The sequence below is a fragment of the Miniopterus schreibersii genome (assembly GCF_964146895.1).
Source record: "Miniopterus schreibersii genome assembly, chromosome: 2".
NCBI lineage: Eukaryota > Metazoa > Chordata > Mammalia > Chiroptera > Miniopteridae > Miniopterus > Miniopterus schreibersii.
Genome location: NC_138102.1, coordinates 95,853,820 through 95,874,478, shown reverse-complemented (window position 1 = coordinate 95,874,478; position 20,659 = coordinate 95,853,820). Strand labels below are relative to the sequence as shown.

At 37.5% G+C, this 20,659-nt stretch overlaps 1 protein-coding gene and 1 pseudogene across 6 annotated transcripts in view; both read right to left on the bottom strand.

Annotated features, from left to right (window-relative positions):
• XPO4 (exportin 4) overlaps nucleotides 1-20,659 on the bottom strand; it is a gene marked incomplete at its 5' end in the record, with an annotated part of 103,554 nt that overhangs the window by 37,005 nt on the left and 45,890 nt on the right. For all 5 annotated transcript variants that reach the window (XM_081125519.1, XM_081125522.1, XM_081125523.1 and 2 more), the window contains 3 exons: nucleotides 7,894-8,068; nucleotides 8,318-8,475; nucleotides 13,053-13,165. In XM_081125519.1, the coding sequence (XP_080981645.1) occupies nucleotides 7,894-8,068; nucleotides 8,318-8,475; nucleotides 13,053-13,165 (446 nt within the window). The remainder of the gene's footprint in view (nucleotides 1-7,893; nucleotides 8,069-8,317; nucleotides 8,476-13,052; nucleotides 13,166-20,659) is intronic.
• LOC308553550 (large ribosomal subunit protein uL11 pseudogene) lies at nucleotides 16,025-16,613 on the bottom strand (annotated as a pseudogene). Its single transcript has one exon. The product of its transcript is annotated as a large ribosomal subunit protein uL11 pseudogene (transcript).

Sequence of the window (20,659 nt, the reverse complement as noted above, 5' to 3'; positions counted from 1 at the left end):
TTATACAGTACTTGCAAGTTTGGCAAGAACTGTGGTGGTGAAGACATGGCAATATTAGAGAAACTTGGTAACAGTATATGGAACCTGTACTATCAATGGGAGAGGCTTACTAGTACCATCAACCGTAGTACTGGTAACATTCTTGCATTGGGTTGTGGGTTCATTCATGGTCATTTTATTATGTTTCAGAACCTATATGTTTTATTTTTTGTCTGTATCAAATATGATATATAATAAAATCAACCTTGGTGTTTTTGAGAACTAAAGAAGTATATAATGATCAAACACAGTGCTAAAAAGGCCAGCACAATGCTCAATTTGTTATTAGCAGCAGGAGAAGGAGGTGGATTTATTCCTGAACAAACAGTTATTGAATGCTAAGAGCTAAGTATGTGGAATATGAAGATGAATAAGATCGTTTCTTCCCACAGAAACATCTGCGGCCTGTTTATATACTTCACAAAGCATGTGCTTTGCAGATATCATTTGTTAAGTCTTAACAGTTTCTCTTGCCAAAATAAACAGACTGGTAACACATCTTAAGAGGAACTTAGGGAGTAGCATCCTCTGACCTCCAAGGAAGAAGCTGGGCATTTTCCAAGAACTACCTTCATTGTTCTTTAGTACATATACCATGCATGCTATTGTAGTTTACTTATTTATATAGAAAAGTACATCTAAAATGTAAAAGCCTTTTTATTGACAAAGAAACAGTCCCTCCTATAAAGCCCCAGTATGAGAGAAAACAGAAGATCACAGGAGATTGTAAGAGCCCCCATTCATTGGATGGTGATTTAAAATAAGAACTGAAAACTGCTAAAGAGACTTCTGGCTCCTTTTGAACACCAATACAAGTAACTCATCAAGCAAAGTGTGAGAAATGTGGTTAATGACAATTGGCAACTAGAGCTTTCAGTCTAATCATGGAGAACTGAAACCTAACCGTGTGCTTTTTCATAAAACCTTGGCCCTGCTCCATGGCCACCCTGGCTAACACCCACCATCCAAGCCAGAGCACGTGCACAGCAATGACGGAGGAGTCCCAGCTAGACACTATGTGCTCACAGCCCAAGTATTGGCAGGCCTGCTGCCAGAAAGGCTTTGGAAAGGGGCTTAGAGCTTATGAGACTACTTGACCCCACTTTACTCCATTTGGGAATGAAGGGTGGGGAAGGTGATCAAAATACGATATCAACACTTACATTTCAGTGCCCATAATTAACTTGGAAGTGTATAGGAGTGAATCTACAGCTCTTCAGCTGTAAAAAAAAAAAAAAAGTCTGCCTTTGTCTGGTGTGAATATCTAAAAAGTCATTAACTGTATTTATGAAGATACTGCCAAACAAAGCTTTGAAAATAAAACTTTCAGTATGTAAACTGCCCAAATTTTTTACTTTAAATTAAATTTCAGAAATTAAATCTAGCATTACTGTTTGATTCCAACTAAACATTCTGGAAAAGGCAAAAATATGGAGACAATAAAAGTATCTGTGGTTGCCATAGGGTAGAGTAGGGGTATGGACAGGCAGGGCACAAGGGATTTTTAGGGCAGTGAAATTCCTCTGTGTGATACTATAATAGTGGATACAAGACATTATACATTTGTCCAAACCCAAAGAATGTGCAACACCAAGAGTGAGCCCTAGTGTGAACTGTGGAATTTGGGTGATATAGACGTGTCAATGCTGACTTATCAACTGTAATAAATGTAGCATCTGGTAAGGGATGTTGATACTGCAAAGGCTGTGTGTGTTGGAAGGGATATAAGGAAACTCTGTTTTCACTCAGTTTTGCTGTGAATCCAAAACTGCTCTAAAAAAATATAGCGTGTGTGTAAATACCTAGTATCAGATACTGCAGAAATGTACAAGGTGAGTCTTGTATAGAAGACAAATCTCATGTAGAGTAGGTCTAAATCCAATTGTTATGCTGTAAACTCCAAAACTACTCCTAACCACTACAGTACTAGTTACTATCAGGTTTTTGGTATAAGCCATTCCACAGTAGATTTTTCTCTACAAATAGCAAATAACCAATATGACAACTTTCAATCTCTTCCATGAAATTGTAAAACTCTGTCTTTGATCATTAGTAGTGTCTTCATATGTAAACATAAATTACATGAGTTAGTTTTCAAATGCATTGAGTCATAGACATAAAAAAGCAGTAAGATGGGAATGGGCGATTAATTCTCACATGTAAAAGTTTATTCTAAGTCATAACCAACTTTAAAAAGTTCCATGACCTCTGACTTAGTGTTCCAATTTCCAGCTGGAGGCTGCTGCTGCCATACTGCTCTTCACAAGGATTTGGGAATGAAAACAAATTTCATAACAGAGCTCACAGAGAATGGAAAAAAGTGCCAAGAACACTGGCAGAAAGTTTGCTCACAGCATTCATTTGAAAATACGCTGAAAAAAATTGGCAGAAATAACTTACCCAACAAAACACATGCTTGCAGTAACAGAGGGGGTTAAAAACTCCAGGTACACGTAAGGGAAGAAAAGGTTCTATCAATATACTATTTCTTAATCTGGATGGTCAGTACACAGTTGTTCATTTTATTATTCTTACAACTTTAATATACATATAAAGTTTTTCCTTTATATAAATGAAACATTTCACAGCCAGCTGAGCATTTACAGGCATTGACACAACCCCCAAAACCCAATTACAGGTTAAATAACATATGTACAGCACAGAGCAAAACATTCACAAGACAGGACAATGCAGAAATGGAGACCAGAAGAGCAGTACTGGTGCATGCTGTTATTCATCTGTGTAAATACTGAGATTCTTTCCCTAGGGTAGTAGTATCATTTAAGGCAAATATGGCAATTTGGAGAAATATAACAGTAACGGCACAAATAAAACTTCATAAACTCTCCATTTTAAAAAAGTAAGAATTTAAAAGACTTTGAATGTCAAATACAAAATAAAATTCATTCTCTCATGATTTTATTTAACTTTGGAGTACCTGTGCAACTGACAGTATTCCTGGCTTCTGAAATCCCCTATGAGAAATTGATTTAGTGGACAAACAGTGCAGCTGTTTGATGAGTCCTATAGATAGATCACTTAAAAATAATCTACCCTACAAAAACACCATGAATTCGAGTTGTGATCAACAAAAGAGGGGATTTTTTGTTTGTTTTTTATAATCCTCAACCTGAGGATATTTTTTCCATTGCTTTTGAGAGAGAGTGGAAGGGAAAAAGAAAGAAAGGAACATCAATGTGAGAGAGACACATCGAGTGACTGCCTTGCCCCAACTGGGACCAGGGATGAGCCCACAACCAAGGTACACTGTTGCTGGAATCGAACCCAGGACCCTTCAGTCGGAGGGCTGATGCTCTAACCACTGAGCAAAACGGGCTAGGGTGACAAAAGTGTTTTTAAATGTTACATTCCTAGACTAACACACTTTCTTCCTTTTGGAAATGCACAACAAATTTCCAAATTCTTAGTGCTAAAGAAAACATATGAATTTAGCACCATGCCTGGCACCTGGTAGGTATTCAGTACATATTGTCGGAAGTGAATTAATCAGCAACATTCCCAGAGTAACATCTCAGGAACTCCCCTGGCTTACCTGAGTAGAAGGGCAATCCCCTTTCTCTACCTCACTGCAGCATTTCTTTTGAACACCTAGCCCATTAGATTTGGTTACGTTTCTAGTGCTACTATTACAGACAATACAAAGGATACCATATGGAACAATAAATTTACAATGACAGTAAATTGGCTTAATTCTAAATCTACTACACTCTATGTCATGTGCCAGAAGTCTGTAAAACTTAAATACTGGTTCAGTGCTAGGTACAGCAGATTGAAAAAAATCAGAGATGACAAGTCAGCACTAGTAAAATTGTAAACCAATCAGAATTAAAACACTGAAATTACTTTTAAAGCCCTCTTTTAATGAGAATCTGTATTTAAGATGTAATAAATTTTCTTCCAAATATCCTAGTAGAGCTAAAGTTATTGTTTGTATTAAAAAGAAGTCCACTTTAAATGTGCAAGGTTTAAAAAAATACCCCAGCATCTCACCTAATTCTTTGATCTTTAAAGCAGAGGAAATAAATGCCTATAATGGGCAAGACTGTGTCTTGCTCTCCACAGTATCATCAGAACTGCTAGGTGGGCATGCAGTGTGGCTTCTCAAACAGTCCCATCCTCTAATGAGCTAAGGTTCTCTGTGTTGACATCACCATTCCAAAAAGTTAGCTACTGCTTTCCCTCTTATCACTGAAATATCACCCAGTTTTGCTTCCCACTTCTCAGTTTGTAATTTGGCCTCAATGTACTCCTTTTGACCACATCTTCTCTCCACAAAGTAACTGTCCATGGAGCTTGAGAAACCAGTACTGAATTAAGAAGGCTGAAGTTGAAATGCACCCACTCACCTACTAGGCATTACTCTCTACAATAAACTTCAAACAACTTCATCAAGTACCTTTTTCTTTACTACCTTGTCCTGCTGGTCTTGAGAATGAGCTACAAATGCACTAAAATTAAATGTAAAGTTCTTTCTTTATAAGGTTTATCTACTACCACCTCCCTTACGTACCCACTCCACACACCTACACATATACTTCAGTGTTTAAGCAGCAAGACAGCTGCTTGTTCAATTAACTCAACATGTTACTGTGGCTTCTGTCTGATGAAACTACTGAAGGCTGAACTTAAAATTATCTACTGACAAAAGAAATCAAGAAACCATAGTACTGAATTTGAGTCATATTCACTTCAACTTTTACTAAATTCAAATGCATGTGTTGTAGAATAAACACTTAATAAAATAGTTTATATAATAATATGAACAATTGTTTTGTTAGGATTTTAATTTTTAAGTCAATAGTTTCATCCCCACAAACATTCTCACCTCTTCAGTCTGGCAACAGACAATAATTGATTTCTGGGGGGGAAGAAAAAAATTCCTTGGCTTCAGGAAGCCGCAAATAATAGCAAGAAATTTTAACAGCCAAGGACAATGTGGCTGAAGGCTAGAATTGCTTTTTTGAGCAGAGTTTCGGGTCACTGCAAGGTGAGGGTTTGTCACAAATAATCTCTTTACATACAGGCTAAAGCTACCGAGGAAGGATGTGCTTCATGAACACAACAAGCATCAGGAATTTTTCTTCCCTCACTGGCAGGTGTGGCTCCATTGGTTGGAGCATCATCCTGTACACCAAGAGGTTGCATGTTTGATTCCTGTTGGGGCACATGCAGAGGCATCTGATCAATGTTTCCCTCTCACACTGATGTTTCTCCCTCATATCAATGTTTCTCTCTCCCCCTCCTTTCCTTCCCTCCCTTCCTCTAAGATCAATTAAAAACAACAAACCAATTTTGTCTATTTTAATAAAAGAATTTTTCTTCCCATTAAGACACTCCTTTTTTTCCCTTGCTACAGCAACATAATCAAGATCAGACATCTAAATTTCTAAACGGGGATACAATCTATGTGTGTTACTAAATAAATGTAGTTCTGAAAAAATATCAAAATAAAACAAGTGTATATACTGAATATTTTCCAGGAAAAGAAACTCTGATATTTAAAAAAATAAAAATAAAACATTTCACAAAATTAAAATTATAAAAAAAATAATATTAATATTATTGGCTTACAAGTTAGTCTTACTTGGTAAGACAATACAGATAATACAGGCGCTCAAATTTATCATTATTAATCCACATTTTATTGTGTACACGTATAGGCACCTTCATATACTTAAAACATCAGAAGTTATCATTCTAACTATACCGACAAGAAAACACGCTCACAAAGGGTAAGCAATCTGCCCAGGGTTTATTACTTGGCTCACGATGTACTGTCTCCCTCCAAAGTTCATGATCTTTCTGTTGCACGCTGACTCCCAAAGCAGTTTTTTTTTAAATATCTCTCAATTTTTCTATTTTAACTTAAAAGATCATTCCTTTAAACATTTTCCACCTTGGCTCAACTCTGTATTACGTGCTGGTTCCACAATTACGGGGTACTCAGGGAAATAACATGACGTACGTGGCCTTTGTCTCAGAAGCTCTACTCTGGTTCAAGTACTTTAGTGTCAGCTGCACCTACCCAGGCCCTGGACCAGCAGACAGGAGACAATGCAAACAATGGGAGGATGAGATGACACCCATGACACTTCAGTCTTATGGTAGTTCACCATGTGGGGGTGCTCCTTGGCCCAGCCTGACTTCACCAACCTTGCCAAGTCAGCTAGTATGAGTCAGGCAAGCTTTACACAAATTTCTTCCCTCCATCTTTTTCAACAGGTAACAAATTATTGTTTAAAACATTTTTAAATGTCATAAAAAGATCAGTTAAAAGAAACTGATTAATGAAAAGAAGTAACACTTTTCTTCAATGAAATTTATCAGGAACATTATAACTAGAGCACAACTTCTTGTGAAACAAGCACACTTCTCAGAAAGTGTGTCTAGAGTTTCTGTATTCTAGTATTTCTGTGAGAGAAAAACTGTTGCCAAGTTGTCTGCCTCCTGGTCAAAATAAATAAACTCTAAACTTAAACTCTGCAAGCCAAGGATATTCTGTATCTTCCAGCAATTTTTCTATAAAATGTTTAGGAACATCCTTAACCCACAAACAGAAACCAAAAGGTAGCTTTGTTTCTAAATATGAGGTGGACAGGCTATTTAATCCATCTGGTTTAGAAAACACACAAAGAAGGGAACAAAGTACAATGAAACAGTGTTAAATGAAACCTGACTAACTCAGAATCTGTGATAATCTGAAAGGGGTCTGAATAAAACTTAAATACTTAAAATTTCCCTGTATTTCCATACTTAGGACCTCATTTTCCCCCCTGAGAAATTCAAATCTCACATATGATACCTTTAAAGCTTTAATTTCTCCACTACCTACATTTTTCCCAACATACAAATATCTGCACGACCTGGTTCCTTTCCTCATGAAACTGATGCCCAACCACGTAAACACAACCACTCCTGAGTTCTTTATCCTCTGAACTTCTAAGGGATAAAAAAAACACACTGCAAGGCTCCCAAAAGAACTCGGTTAAGGTTTAGCATGAAGTTCTAACAGATATCTGTACTCTTTTAACCCTTACAATCTTTGAAAAGGATCCGCATTTTGCTTCATAAAGAGAACAATTAGTTCTATAATTTAATAACTACTTTGTAGGGGGGAAAAGCAATGATTTCCTATGATTAATGTGGTTATTCACAGTAGCTGTTACAAATGCAGTTGTGTTGTCAAGGAGTTTTAGTACTTGTTTTCAAAATTAAATATAAAATTTGAAAAATATACATTTGAAAACTTTTACCAAAAACACCTTCAGTACTGTTACTGGTCTTCATTTTAATATAAATTAAATGTTATCAAGATATACTATTAAACTGTAGCAAAAAAATTAAAGAGCACAGTCTAATTAAAATAAGCATGGTTATAATTATTTGAACCAAATAGTACTTATATAAGTCCCATAAGTCCAAATCTTTAAAATTCTCAGTAAATATATAAAGTTATACATAATCGCAACTATACCACAAAATTAGCAGCACCATTTAAACTTAAAAGTTTTTATTGTTAAAATGGGCTTTCAACAGCAATTCTTAATATAAACGTTTCACTCCATTTCCTACATTCAGGTACTAAATTACCACAAAGTTAAAATCTTAAGATCAATACATTTAACCTACTAAAGAGATTTTAATCCACAAATTTTTAAAAGTCATGTTTCCAAATACAGATTGCCAAGTAATTTGCACATATTAAACAAAAATGCAATTTTAACAACAGCTAGCACTCACTTAAAATTATTACTTGTCATGAGAAATGTCTCAAAAGCCCAGAAAATTTCCTTGTGAACGACAAAAACTATTTATTTCAGAATGGTCACTTACCACTTCTTCCAGTGCAGCACTACGCCCAAAAGAACAAGTGAGGTGTGTGAGACAGTTCACAAAGGACGAGAAAAGTTCACTTGGAATGGCAGTTAAGACGTTTCTAGGGAACACAGTTATCAGGTTGCTGATAATGCTGGAGATCCCCACAGCTTCAGAATCTTCTATTTCAATTCTACAAACCAGGTAACAAGAGTTACTGGTGGTGGAAAACAAGTTACAGTACCTCATTTCCAAACATGCAAAAAATTATCACCTATTCATTCATTTTTAAAGGCATGTCTCTGTATTAATTTCAAATTACCCATATAACTCAAAATATACAAAGTGGGGAAAAATCACTAGCTCCTTTTTTCCACCACTGTTAAACATAAAGAAAAACCTAAAGGTTCCTTTTTCAGTGACAAAGGGCAAGTATACCTACCCATTGATAGTACTCAGTAAACCCTCAATGAAGTGTGCTAGGTAGTCAACCTGTGCTCCTTCATCGGGGAAGACAGGTCCATGTAAAGAAGCTAACTGGGCCAGGCACTGCAGAGAATCTTGTGCCATATCCGAATCTTCTCTGATTTTTCGATGTACCTGTTAGAAAGAATTACTAATCCATAAAAATAAATTCTTCTTTTGTAAGGGTCACGTGTCTATCATGCCGAATGAGGTAAGAGAAAACTTCACAGAAGCTGGTAATTTCTAGAAAATTAATTCCTGAATTAAGCTAAATTTGAGAATGTCCCTCAGTCCACTTTGCATTATAGACCATGATTTTAAACATATCAATTAATTTTAACTGCAGGCTACCTACATTTTGAACATTGAACTATCTCCAGCATGTTATGACAAAGAGAGAAACAGATGCCAGCCAGTCAGACATAGTGCTTCTTCTAAAAACAGCAACAACGACAGTCATCTGTATTATGCTAGCTATGCCTCGCTACAGCTCCTTGCTAAAGTTAGCAGACAAGTTCAATCAGGAGTATACAGATGCTGCTTTAGTGAAAGTAAACAGTTGCACATGGAGAAAACCAATATACTGCTCAATTCCTAGACATTCGTTCATTCAGCTGACATAAAGCACTCTCAATAACTCTTGAGGTTGCCTAAAATTTGTTTCAATCTCACTTTATCCTACATCATTAATAAATGCCAAAATATTTTAAAACAAAAATTGTATTTAAAGCCACTTTAAACTTCATCTAGATTTTATTTCAATGATGCAATACCGATGTGAAACACCAGGTGTACAGTATTCCGGATGAAGGAAGTGCTTCCAAAATATTGCTCCCTAACTTTACAGTGTTACTAATATTCTCAGATTTTAAAGATGCTTCATTTCTGTGAGTTCACTTCTAATTAAAATAGCCAAGGAAAACAATAAAGAAATTGTGACCATTTTCTACTTTCCACAAGCATTTGACTTCTTCAGTCCTTTTCCTACACAACTCTCTCTGCTTTCTGAATGTAACATAATTTTAAACATTTATTCTCTATTTGTTTCAGGTTATGTTAACTTTGACTCTGCAAATCATAATAATTACTTGAAGTCAGAACATTTCTCTTAAGTATTTGCTGGTACAGTGCTGGGACACAATGAACAGATACTAAAAAAATCCTCATTCACCACTGATTCTATTAAGTTTTAATCCCTGAACTTCTTAAGGTTCTAAGAAACTTAAAATACTAAAAGTCACAAAGTTAACTGATCTACTGACGTTTAAAATATGTTACCCTCTCTGGTCTAGAACAGCATTGGCAAACCATGGCCCACAAGCCTAATCTGGCCTCCACTCATTTTGTATGGCTGTGGTTTTTACATTTTTGTATGGCGCGGGCAGGATCAAAGAATATTTCAAGAGATGTAAAAAGTATACAAAATCTACATTTTTACATAAGTTCATAAAAGTTTTACTGGAACACTGCCATGCTTATTTGTTTAGGTACTGTCTAGGGCTGCTTCTATACTGCAATTACAATGGCAGAGCTGAATAGCTGCCTCAGAGAACACATGACCTGCACGGTCTAATATTCACAAGGGGGCTTTACAGAAAAAGTTTGCCAACCCCTGGTCTAGAACAACAAAAATGTTTTTCAAAGTATATTCTATATTTTAAGTTTTATATAATAAATTTAAAGTACAACTTAAAATTCCTATGTCTGCATCGTCTAATAAAGTTTTGAACATAACTCACTTGGAAGTTCCTTGTCTGAAAACTATAACTAAATTTCAGTCATCATGCCCTTGTATCTAACCAACATTAAACATGATATCCGTGGATGCATTACCAATGGGTACAATGCAATCTGGGACAACAGTGGGTTTCTCCTCTGCCCAGAGAGCCAAATGGTTGCTTGTTCCTGGTCTTGTGATAACAAAAGAAAGAATACCTTTAATGGAAGAATATTGACTATATAATAAAATAAAAATAAGAAACTGTCCTCAGAGCTTATCTGTACTGTTCTCTAAAACATGATCCACAGGCCCTGGTCAGGTAGCTCCATGGTTAGAGTATTGTCCTAATACACCAAGGTTGCAGGTTCAATCCCCAGTCAGAGCACATACAAGAAACAACCAGTGAATGCACAAATAAGTGGAACAACAAATTGATGTTTCTCTCTCTCCCTTTCTCTCTAAAAATCAATAAATAAAAAAATTTTAAAAACCACAAAAAACCATGAGCCACATAAAGCCCAAGATAAACCAATGATTGTTACGCAATATAGTAGGTTCATGCCCTTCTTCCAACGTCAGCATTACAAAGGCACTCTACCATATCTGAACTATATTCTACACATTTAAAACTGAATTCATCATCCAAATAGGGAAGAAGCAGAGGGATAAGGAAAAGCCAAGTCTAGCAGAACACCCAGAGAGGTGAACGGTAAGGCAGGATAAGGGTGAAGACAAGGAACAGAGAGCGCCAGTGAGTGAGGTGACGATTTCCATGGAACATGCTGACCCTGAGATGTCTGTGGGCCTTCCAAATCCAAGCCTCCAGTAAGCACTGGGATTATAGGCCCTGGACTCTGGAGCAGCCTGTGCTGAATATAGACCTAGGAGTCATCAGAGTAGAAGCGGTGCCTAAGATCCTACATGGGGAAGGGGCAGCCCAAGGAAACTGTATGCAGTCAGTAAAGTTGAGAACTGACATGGGAACACTACTATTTATTCAAAGGCAGAGAAAGAAGAGACCCTAAAATAGATAAAAAGAATCTTACAAAAAGGTAGGAGATTTTTCCAACATTTGATGGAAGAGAGAAAAACTGAGAAGTCTATAAACTTCAGGTGGGCAATATTCCTAAATTCAGGTAATCAACATACTGCAAGCTTGATTCCATGCAATAGTATATTTATGTTTAGCTACTCAATACAGAAATAGTGATATCTCATGGAAAACTGCTTTCAATTAGGTAACGAATCCTATGATTGAAAATAAATTTAACAAAAACTGAATAAAATTTTAAGATTTAGTGATTGTCATTTTTCTAACAGATAAAATTTAAATTGTTTATAAACTGCTCAGATGAAAATAAGAGGCCACAAACACAAAGCTATAGAAATAACAAAGTGAAAAAGGGTTAACTTTCAAATTCGAAAGTTATTTGCATGTGGTCTTTCACAGCTGACAGGAGCAGCTGTCTGGTTTGTGGAGACAGCTGTTCAGATTTGGAGTCGCCATTTCCAGGACTGCCAGCAAGTTTTCCACCTTTTCACAAACTGCTGGAGTGGGGTCTACTTTTAGCTGAATGAGCAACACAAAGATCTGAACTTGGATCCATATTAAAACAATTTCTGCCAAACGAGGCAAGCAACAGAATTTTTCAATTCAGTTACAATGATCTCTTTGATACTGACAGTATTTTTAGTCATTATTTCTGATTTAAAGAAAAAAAATAAAGCTAATGTTTAGCCTGAAACTTTCCACAGAAAACACCTTAATGTATAACATGGATGAGTAACCTCATTCTAGAGATTCTTAAATATATACAATATTTTAAATGGTTCAATAAAAAATGGCAACACAGTTGTAACACTAGTAAATAATTATTTTTAAAACATGAAAAGGTAAGAAATTATTATTAATGCTTGGAGTTAAGCAAAATAGTCTTTTTTTTTTCTTTTTAACTGCTCTTTATTTAGGCCTTTGCCCTGCCAGACATTAGATCTAACTTGTACGTTCATACTCCAACAGCACTCAGCCTCCAAAACACACACACACACACACACACACACACACACACACACACACACTTCCCCACAGCTTCTGACTATTATATTGAGGCTGTGGGCAAACATGGAACATACCGCTTACTTCTTTATATTTAGCAAATAAGAAATAGCACTATTTAAAAAAAAAAAAAATTCTATGCAATAACCCTAACTTCACCCATGACCGATAATTCATACATAAAAAGTACACTATTCTAGAAGAGCAGTTCTCAAAATGTGGTCGAGGGATCCCTAGGGGTTCCTAAGACCCTGCCAGGTTGTCTCTAAGGACAAAACTGTTTTCCTACAATAATACTAAGACAATCATTGTCTTTTCCATCCTTATTATCACACATGTATACAGTGGAGCTTCCCGAAGGCTATACGTAGTGTGTAATACTGCAACCAACTGAACACAGAAGCAGACATGAGATCAGCTGTCCTGTATTAAACCTAACATTAGAGAGATTTGCAAAAACTGTATAATGCTACTCTTCTCGCTAAACTTTTTTTTTGTTCACAAAAATAGAGCTCTTTGTTCATTAAAATGCTATTATTATGTCATGGTTTGGTATTACTATTTTAAAATGAATTAATACATTATTTTTTAAAGTTCTCAGTTTGAATTTTTAATATGGCAAATATTGTTACAACCCAGATAAACAAAAGCTCTTTGGTATCCTCAATAATTTTTAGGAGTGTAAAGCAGTCCTAGACCAAAAAGTTTGAGAACTTCAGCTCTAGGATATGAAGCCCTTCATAATTCCAGACTTTTATAAATTAGCAGGAACATTTCTATGTAATTTCTGTTTGAGCAGATACATTGATTAGAAGAGAAGGCTTTAGAGGACAAAAGCGATCTGTGCATTTTTACCTAAGAAAACTACAGAAGCATATACTCCTTTAGTGGCCCTTTCCATGACCTTTGCTACCAGAGAGGAAAGATACAACTTACTGTAAAGAAAAGCTCCATGACTCTGCTGTCCAGAAGGGTCTCCCGCCAGGACTCCGTTGGCTTTAACAGCACATTTTGTGAGGATTCAAACATGGCTATATAATGTCTGCCCAGTTATCTGGTGTCAAGGTCAACAACAATAACATTCTTACTTTGTCCAAAGTATAAATATACCCTAAATATAACAAGAGCCATCCAGAAAGAATGTAATGGAAACAGTTTAAGCCTCTTCACATATGCTACATAATTCATGCATGAAGCTTAGGAATAAAAGGCATTAAGTGCTGAAAAAAAGAATGCTATAGGAATGTACAATAACAGTGTCATTGTAATGATATAGCATGCTGCAGGAATACAGAAATTTTGATGACCAGAGATCTTAATGGTGGCGACAGGAGGATGAACACTCATGCAAAACAGATGCCAAAATATATACAAAAAAGGAGAAATCAATATACAAAATGTGAGTCTCACAGAGTCTACTTGGGAAAATAGCATTTCCCCAAAAGAAATATATTCCAGAACAGCCCTAGCTGGTTTGCTCCTTGGTTAGAGCATCAGCCTGCAGACTGAAAGGTCATGGGTTCGATTCCAGTCAGGGCATGTACCTTGGTTGCAGACTCGATCCCCAGCCCCGGTCTGGGCACATGCAGGAGGCAACCAATCAATGTGTCTCTCTCACATCAATGTTTCTCTGTGTCTCATCCTCTCTCTCCCACTCTCTAAAAACAAAAAGAAAAAAAGAAAAAATATCCTCAGGTAAGGATTAACGAGTTATATTTTTATATATATATATATGTGTGTGTGTATATATATATATATATTTTCCCCCCAAGAACAAACATACATCACATTGAAGAAGAAAAACTCCCACATCAGAGTAATCAAATACCAATTACACACAAAGAAATAATTGGTTCACATAAAACATATTTAAAAATCAATGCTCATTTAAAAATCCCACAGACTTGCCCGGCCGGGCGTGGCTCAGCGGTTGAGCATCGGCCTAGGATCCAGGCGATCGGGGTTCGATTCCCGGTCAGGGCACATGCCTGGGTTGCGGGCTCGATCAGTGACTCTCTCATCATTGATGTTTCTATCTCTCTCTCTCCCTCTCCCTCTCTGAAATCAATAAAGATATATTTTAAAAATAAAAAATAATAATAATAAAAATCTCACAGACTAAAAAATCAGTTTGTATGGTGTTCAGGTGCTCCACATCAAACATACTTCTAAAAGAATACTGTCTTTGCCATACATAAGTCACCATAATATATTTACAAAAGTTTATGAACATAACTCACTCAATGACACTGACATGGTAAATGAGGTCTTTCAGAACTAGGAAGGCTTTGGGGCCTAAAGACAATAACTCTGCCTATCCCACAGTTCATCAAATGCCCAGCTGAAATATATCTACCAGGCTACATTCTCATCACTGCATAAGAAACTGCAAAAACAGTTATCCAAAACTACAGCTTGCAAAACTTAGATATAAGTTCAAATGCTGTAATTTCATTAAAGCCCAAATCATTAACAGAGAACATTAAAAGCTGTGACAATATTTGGAAAGCATTTTTTAAAGATTACTGCTTAACCACCTTTTAAAATCTCTAATGTTATTTTGTGCCTAAAGAGTAGGGGAGCACTGCTAGTTGTTTCAGAAGAGAGTCTACTTGCTGGATTTTGAAAAATCACTCCACTCAATAGATGAATAAAAGTAAGACCCAAACCAGGGCCATCTCAGTTCCTTACCTGCCCCCTTGTGGAGGTGCAGGGGGAGTCCAACACTGAAAGAAAGGAACTGTTGGAACTCAATAAAGCCAGTCTGAATTAAAAAAAAAATAATCAGCCCACGAATACTGTCTGTTTTCAGTGTGCTAATAGTTTCTAAAATGATCTCATGTTCTCACTAGAAACCTAAGGCTGTTAACAATACGACCTTCATTCACAATGTAACACCCTGATTGAATACTAGGTTTTTCTACATGTAGTTTTGTTTTCCAGTTCAGAACCTGGAAGAGATTTCTCTGACACAAAGTCTGCCTTCCATCAAAAAAGCTTATTTGTAAGGCACCTCACTCACAGAGTCAGCATGACTTCTTTGAAGAACCACCACCCATTCCTACCACTAACAATACCACATTCTTATAATGAAAACACACATATTCTAGTTTGTATAAGATACACCCAATATAACTTAATTACAAATAATATCTCTCTACTAAAAAACATGTAATTATCACCCAAAGCATTTAAATAAAAACTTAAACATAAAAACAACAAAAAGAAACATTATTATAATGAAGGAAACAAAAATTTTAAAACACTATTCCAACAAGAAATGTATTTTTTAGTTAGCAGATTGTGCGGGAGAACTTGAAATTGTTGCCTCTGAACAGGAGACTAAGAGGACTCTTTTGTGTTACCTGAAAGATCACTATGAATGTTCAGGTGTTACTTTTCAATTTTAAAAACTAGTTAGAAGTATATTACAATGTGAGAATACTCAAATACTTTCAAAATAATGTAAAGAATTAGGATAATTCAAATTTTAATGTGGTATTACCAATTAATTGACTATTTTAATAATGTGTGAAGACCCCAAAATACCACTCCTCCCCCAGGTAATTCTTTTTTTTTTTTTCCTAAATATGTCTTTAGTGATTTTAGAGAGAGAAAGGGAGGGGGGGAGGGGGGGAGGGGGGGAGGGAGGGAGGGAGGGAGGGAGGGAGGGAGGGAGGGAGGGAGAGAGAGAGGGAGGGAGAGGGAGAGGGAGAGAGAGAAACATCAAGGATGAGAGAGAGTCACTGACTGGCTGCCTCCTACACACCCCCGACTGGAGATGGACCCCGCAACCAGGGCAGGTGTCCTGACTGGGAATCGAACCGCGATCTCCTGGATCCTAGGTTGATGCTCAACCACTGAACATGCCAGCCAGGCCACAAGATGACTCTTAATGTAGAATATTATTAAAATAAAACAAAGAGACTACCACTAAAATTCAGAAATCTAGCACTTCTATTCTTTTTCTGTAGTTGGGAAATGATCTTTAATTGAAACATTTTCCTTTGTAATTCTGAACTAGCTGGGCACTCCACTACACCACTATTGATGTCATCTATGATGTCATGAGGGTGGCGGACGTCAACACTGCAGCCCACACACTGGGCAGTCCCAGGACCTTTTTAATGGCTGCAGAGAGTTGTCTAGCTAAAGATAAGTGATGCATTGGTCAGGCAATGCTGACAATCTCATCAAAAGTGGTATTTTCACTGTTTCGCTTCTTTCTGTCTCTTTGTGGTTCTTTGAGGGCTTTGATGATCAGGGCAGAGGCAGTAGTACTACCTCAATCTGGGCCTATCTGTTCTGAATGGTCAGTTTCACTGTAATTCCCAGACCTTCCAATTACTGGTTGCTTTTGAGATTTCATCACCAACCTTTTTTGGAGATAGACCCAGGGGGCCAATCTTGGGGGCAAGGGCAGATGTGGCACCCACTTCCCCAGAGGTGCACCTCAGGTATACAACCAATCTTGTTGTGGTCGAACTTTGGCAGCATGGTGGAGGCAGCTGGTGTCAGATGAACCCAGATTTGGAATAACCAAAGAAAGTTGCACCTAAGCCTCCTCTGAGCCAAAAGCCAAAAGCTAGGACAGGACTTCTATTCTTAAGAAAATATTTTTTTAAATGATTTAAAGTTTGAATAAAGCATATTTCTTCTAAAAATAAGTTTTAAATAAAATAATAGTTTCCTTTTCAAAGCTTTCAAAAGTTTTAGTTCATAGTACTAATTTGACGTGTCATAATATCTGGACGTTATACGGCTTTATCTTTTTTTTAATCCAAGTATGTAACCAGTAAAAGAGAAGTCTAACAAGTGATTATTTAGTAATTAATCTTTTATCATACGTATTATAAGCTTGTCAGGTTTTAGGACACATAGGTGTCACAAGAGATTGATACTAGTTAAACAGCTATCATTTACCAAATTTAAATTAGATTTTTAAATCAAGAATTTTCCTGGGCTATGGCTTTACACATTTTTCTAAAGTGAACAATGAACTCAGATAATTTATATATTGTATCAGAATAATTCATTTGTAACCAAATAAAATAAAATTCAACCAGTAAGACAGCCATACATAGCTACTTTCAGTCTTTTAATAATCCTAAATCTTTTTAAAAATTTGTCACCAACAGCCCTAGCCAGTTTTGCTCAGTGATTAGAGTGTCAGCCCTCAGACTGAAGGGTCCTGTTCCGGCCAAGGGCACATACCTCGGTTGCAGGCTCAATCCCCAGCCCCAGTCAGAGGGCGAGCAAGGAGAAGATCAGTCGATGTGTCTCTCTCACATCGACTGATGTTCCTCCCCTCCCCGCCGACTCTCTCTGAAAAGCAATGGAAAAAATATCCTCAGGTGAGGATTAAATAAATAAATAAATAAAATTTGTCAAAGACATCTAATCTTACTTTACCTTCCCATGTTTCCACCAAACTCAAGAATCGGGAGTTATAATGCAATGGTTTTTCTGTCATTGTACCAAATCCCAAACCATGATGATCCTATCTAGCTCTAAAATTGTCTGTTTAGGAAAGTTCATCATCTTCTGAGAAGTCAAAGGCACATAAAATGCTCTATAGCTGCATGACCAGAGCCAAGCACAACCAGGCTGAGAGCCAGAAGGACAGAGAGCTTAATCGCACACTGCTACTGACTGTCACTGGACAAATAACGTAAGTCTTCTGTCTCAGACAATGAACTGTATTATCACAAGTATATGCCTCTTAGCATGAGGGGGGAAGCCATCTTTGTAAATACATGTGTTCCAACATATGCAATGGGTTCTTGTTCACTTGTTAACACCTTCAGTAAGGGTATCATTTGTGCTGGTGACTGACAGTAAAAAGACAATTAAATGAGTCACATAATATCTAATATCTACAAACTATCCTCAGGCAAATATGGAGAATCTAAAACTTCCCATTGCCTATTCTTACAGTAAGTATATCACAAAACAGGACTGTGGAAACAATGGACATTTTAGCAAAGTAATAAATAATTTTTCCATCCTCCCATGTTCTTTTTATGCTACCTCATTAGTAAAAACAAAGTTTTAAAAGCAAGGAAAGCACAATATTTCTTCTTAACAACAAAAACTGCTACTTCTCTTCTGGCATAATACAAATGCCATGAGCCAGTCTTAAAGACGCACTTAGCGCAAGTAATAGGAAGTCCTTGGAAATAAAGGAGAACTGACCTCACCAAGATGTTTTCCCAAGCCTTACCTCCAAATAGTAATGATGACTTTACTGGAAATCCTAGTTTAGGTGAAGACGTCTATATCTCACTACTATTTTATGACCCAGTTAGCTTTCCCCAAGAGATCAAGTTAAAAAAATTTTTTTTCCAAAACCAAATCAGATCCACAAAAATAGAATACCAATAAAAGGCAGTGTAACCCAACTAAAAATAGAAGTATCACTGAAGCCAACATACCAAACATACCTGCCAAACATTCTTATTACAAAACGATATTGTCATTTATGATTAGCATTGCCAAAACCCTTAAGCATTTATGGACACCAGGTGAACCACTAGTTAAACAATATTAGTAGCATAAACAGATATCCAAGAACTGAGATAATACTTCTGAAACACTCTCACCTCAATAATAAAATAACATTGTTAAGCATCTATTACTATGTGCTAGACACTATGAAGGTGCTAACAATACAGTGAACAAAGCATGACCTGTGCATTCGTGAGCTCCCAAAAATCAGTGAGTCAACAGATATTACTCAGTCAGCTAACAAACGAAAATTTACACATGAGAAGTGAGCCAAGTGGAAGTAGAACATATGTAACATGCATATGCGAAGCCACAGTACAAGAAACCTGACCTGGTCTAGGGTACATAACTGAGGATCAATAAGGAGGTGACTAGGAAAAGAAGGGTACAAGGTACCCGGGCAGAGGCACTCCATGTGAGAAGGCACCAGAGCAGAAGGAAACAGGGCCTGCAAGTGCCATTCTAACTAGGGGAACATGGAAGAGAGCTTTGAGAGGGTGGCAGAAATCAGACGACCCAGGCTCTCAAAGTCCATTTTTCAATGGGGATGATGGACAACAGAGGGTCGGTCATAGGACAAGGACACTTTCTTTGAAAAGCAGTGACCTAAAACAGAATAAAAAGCAGGTAGATTTAATGTCAGTCTCATGTGAGAGAGTGAGAAAGGGCACAACGGCTGAGGAAACAGATCACTGGGCCAGGGAGGTTTTAATATCCACCAAATCTCAGGAGGTACAGACTTTGTACCACACCCAGAACTAAAGGGGAGGATACTTCCATAAATCACCTTCTACACATATAAAAGCTACATATAATAATCCTTTTAAAAAAGAGTTTGCAGCCCTGGCCAGCCTGGCTCAGTGGTTGGAGTGTCAGCCCCCAGACAAGGGTCTCGGGGTTGATTCTGGTCAGGTGTACATACCTCCGTTGCAGGCTCAATCGTTGGCCCCGCTTGGGGCACATGCAGGAGGCAAGCAATCGATGTCTCTCTCACATCCATGTTTCTGGATCTCTCTCTCTCCCCCTTCCACTCTCTAAAAAACACTGGAAAAAATATCCCCAGGTGAGAATTTAAAAAAAAATTATATATGTTTATATATATATATATTTTAAAAGAGCTTGTAGATGGTATCATGTATATAGAAAATTTTTTAAATCCACTAAAAATTGTATTTGAGCTGGTAAGTTCAGCAAGGGTAAATAGTACAAGATCAACATTAAAAAAATTTTACTCCTGGGGATTCCAAGACGGCAGAGGATTAAATGGAAGCTACATTGACACTCTCCCAGGACCAAACTGGAATTACAACTAAAATATAGAAAAACCATTCTGAACATTCAACTGAAGACTAGCCAGAGAGCACCCTTATAACCAAGGACGTGAAGTGGAAACTGCATAGGCGCTAGGAAGTGTGGAGGCACGAAAGGGCTGGCCAGGCACCCACAGCAAGCAGCTGAAGGCCCAGAGGGATATCTCAGCTGTGGGGGATTCCCACTGAGAACTCTGGGATCTAAACCCCAAGCTAAGCTCCCCAGCCAATAGCACCAGGACTGACAAAGGTGCCCACATAACAACTGGCTGTGAAAAGCAGTGGGGTTTCTGTCTGCCAGGGAGAGATGGCTGGAAATGCAGGCACCCTCTCATAGGGCCAACACACAAAGTTTTGTGTGCAGCCACTCACCTTGGCTCTGGTAGAGGGAGGGCAGAGTGGACTAAGATGTGTGAGGAAAATCCAGAGGTGCTGGCTCTGGGGATAGAGCTTGGAGGGCGGCCAACTGGATTCCTGTGCTGAGTCATTTCCCCATACTGCAGAGGACATCTTTCTTAGGCAGATGTTTACTATCCAAGCAGCTTTTGCCTAAGGGGGAAGTGACTGCCCCACCCTGTTGGAAAAACCTCTAGCCCTGCCCTGTGGAGTTTACCCTTGCTGTGGTCTACATAGCCTGAGGGTCATTAAGAGACTGAGAATAACAATCAGCCTGTAGGCAGAGGCAGATCTCTGGGTGTTTCGAGTCTTTGCCTGATTTGCTTCTAG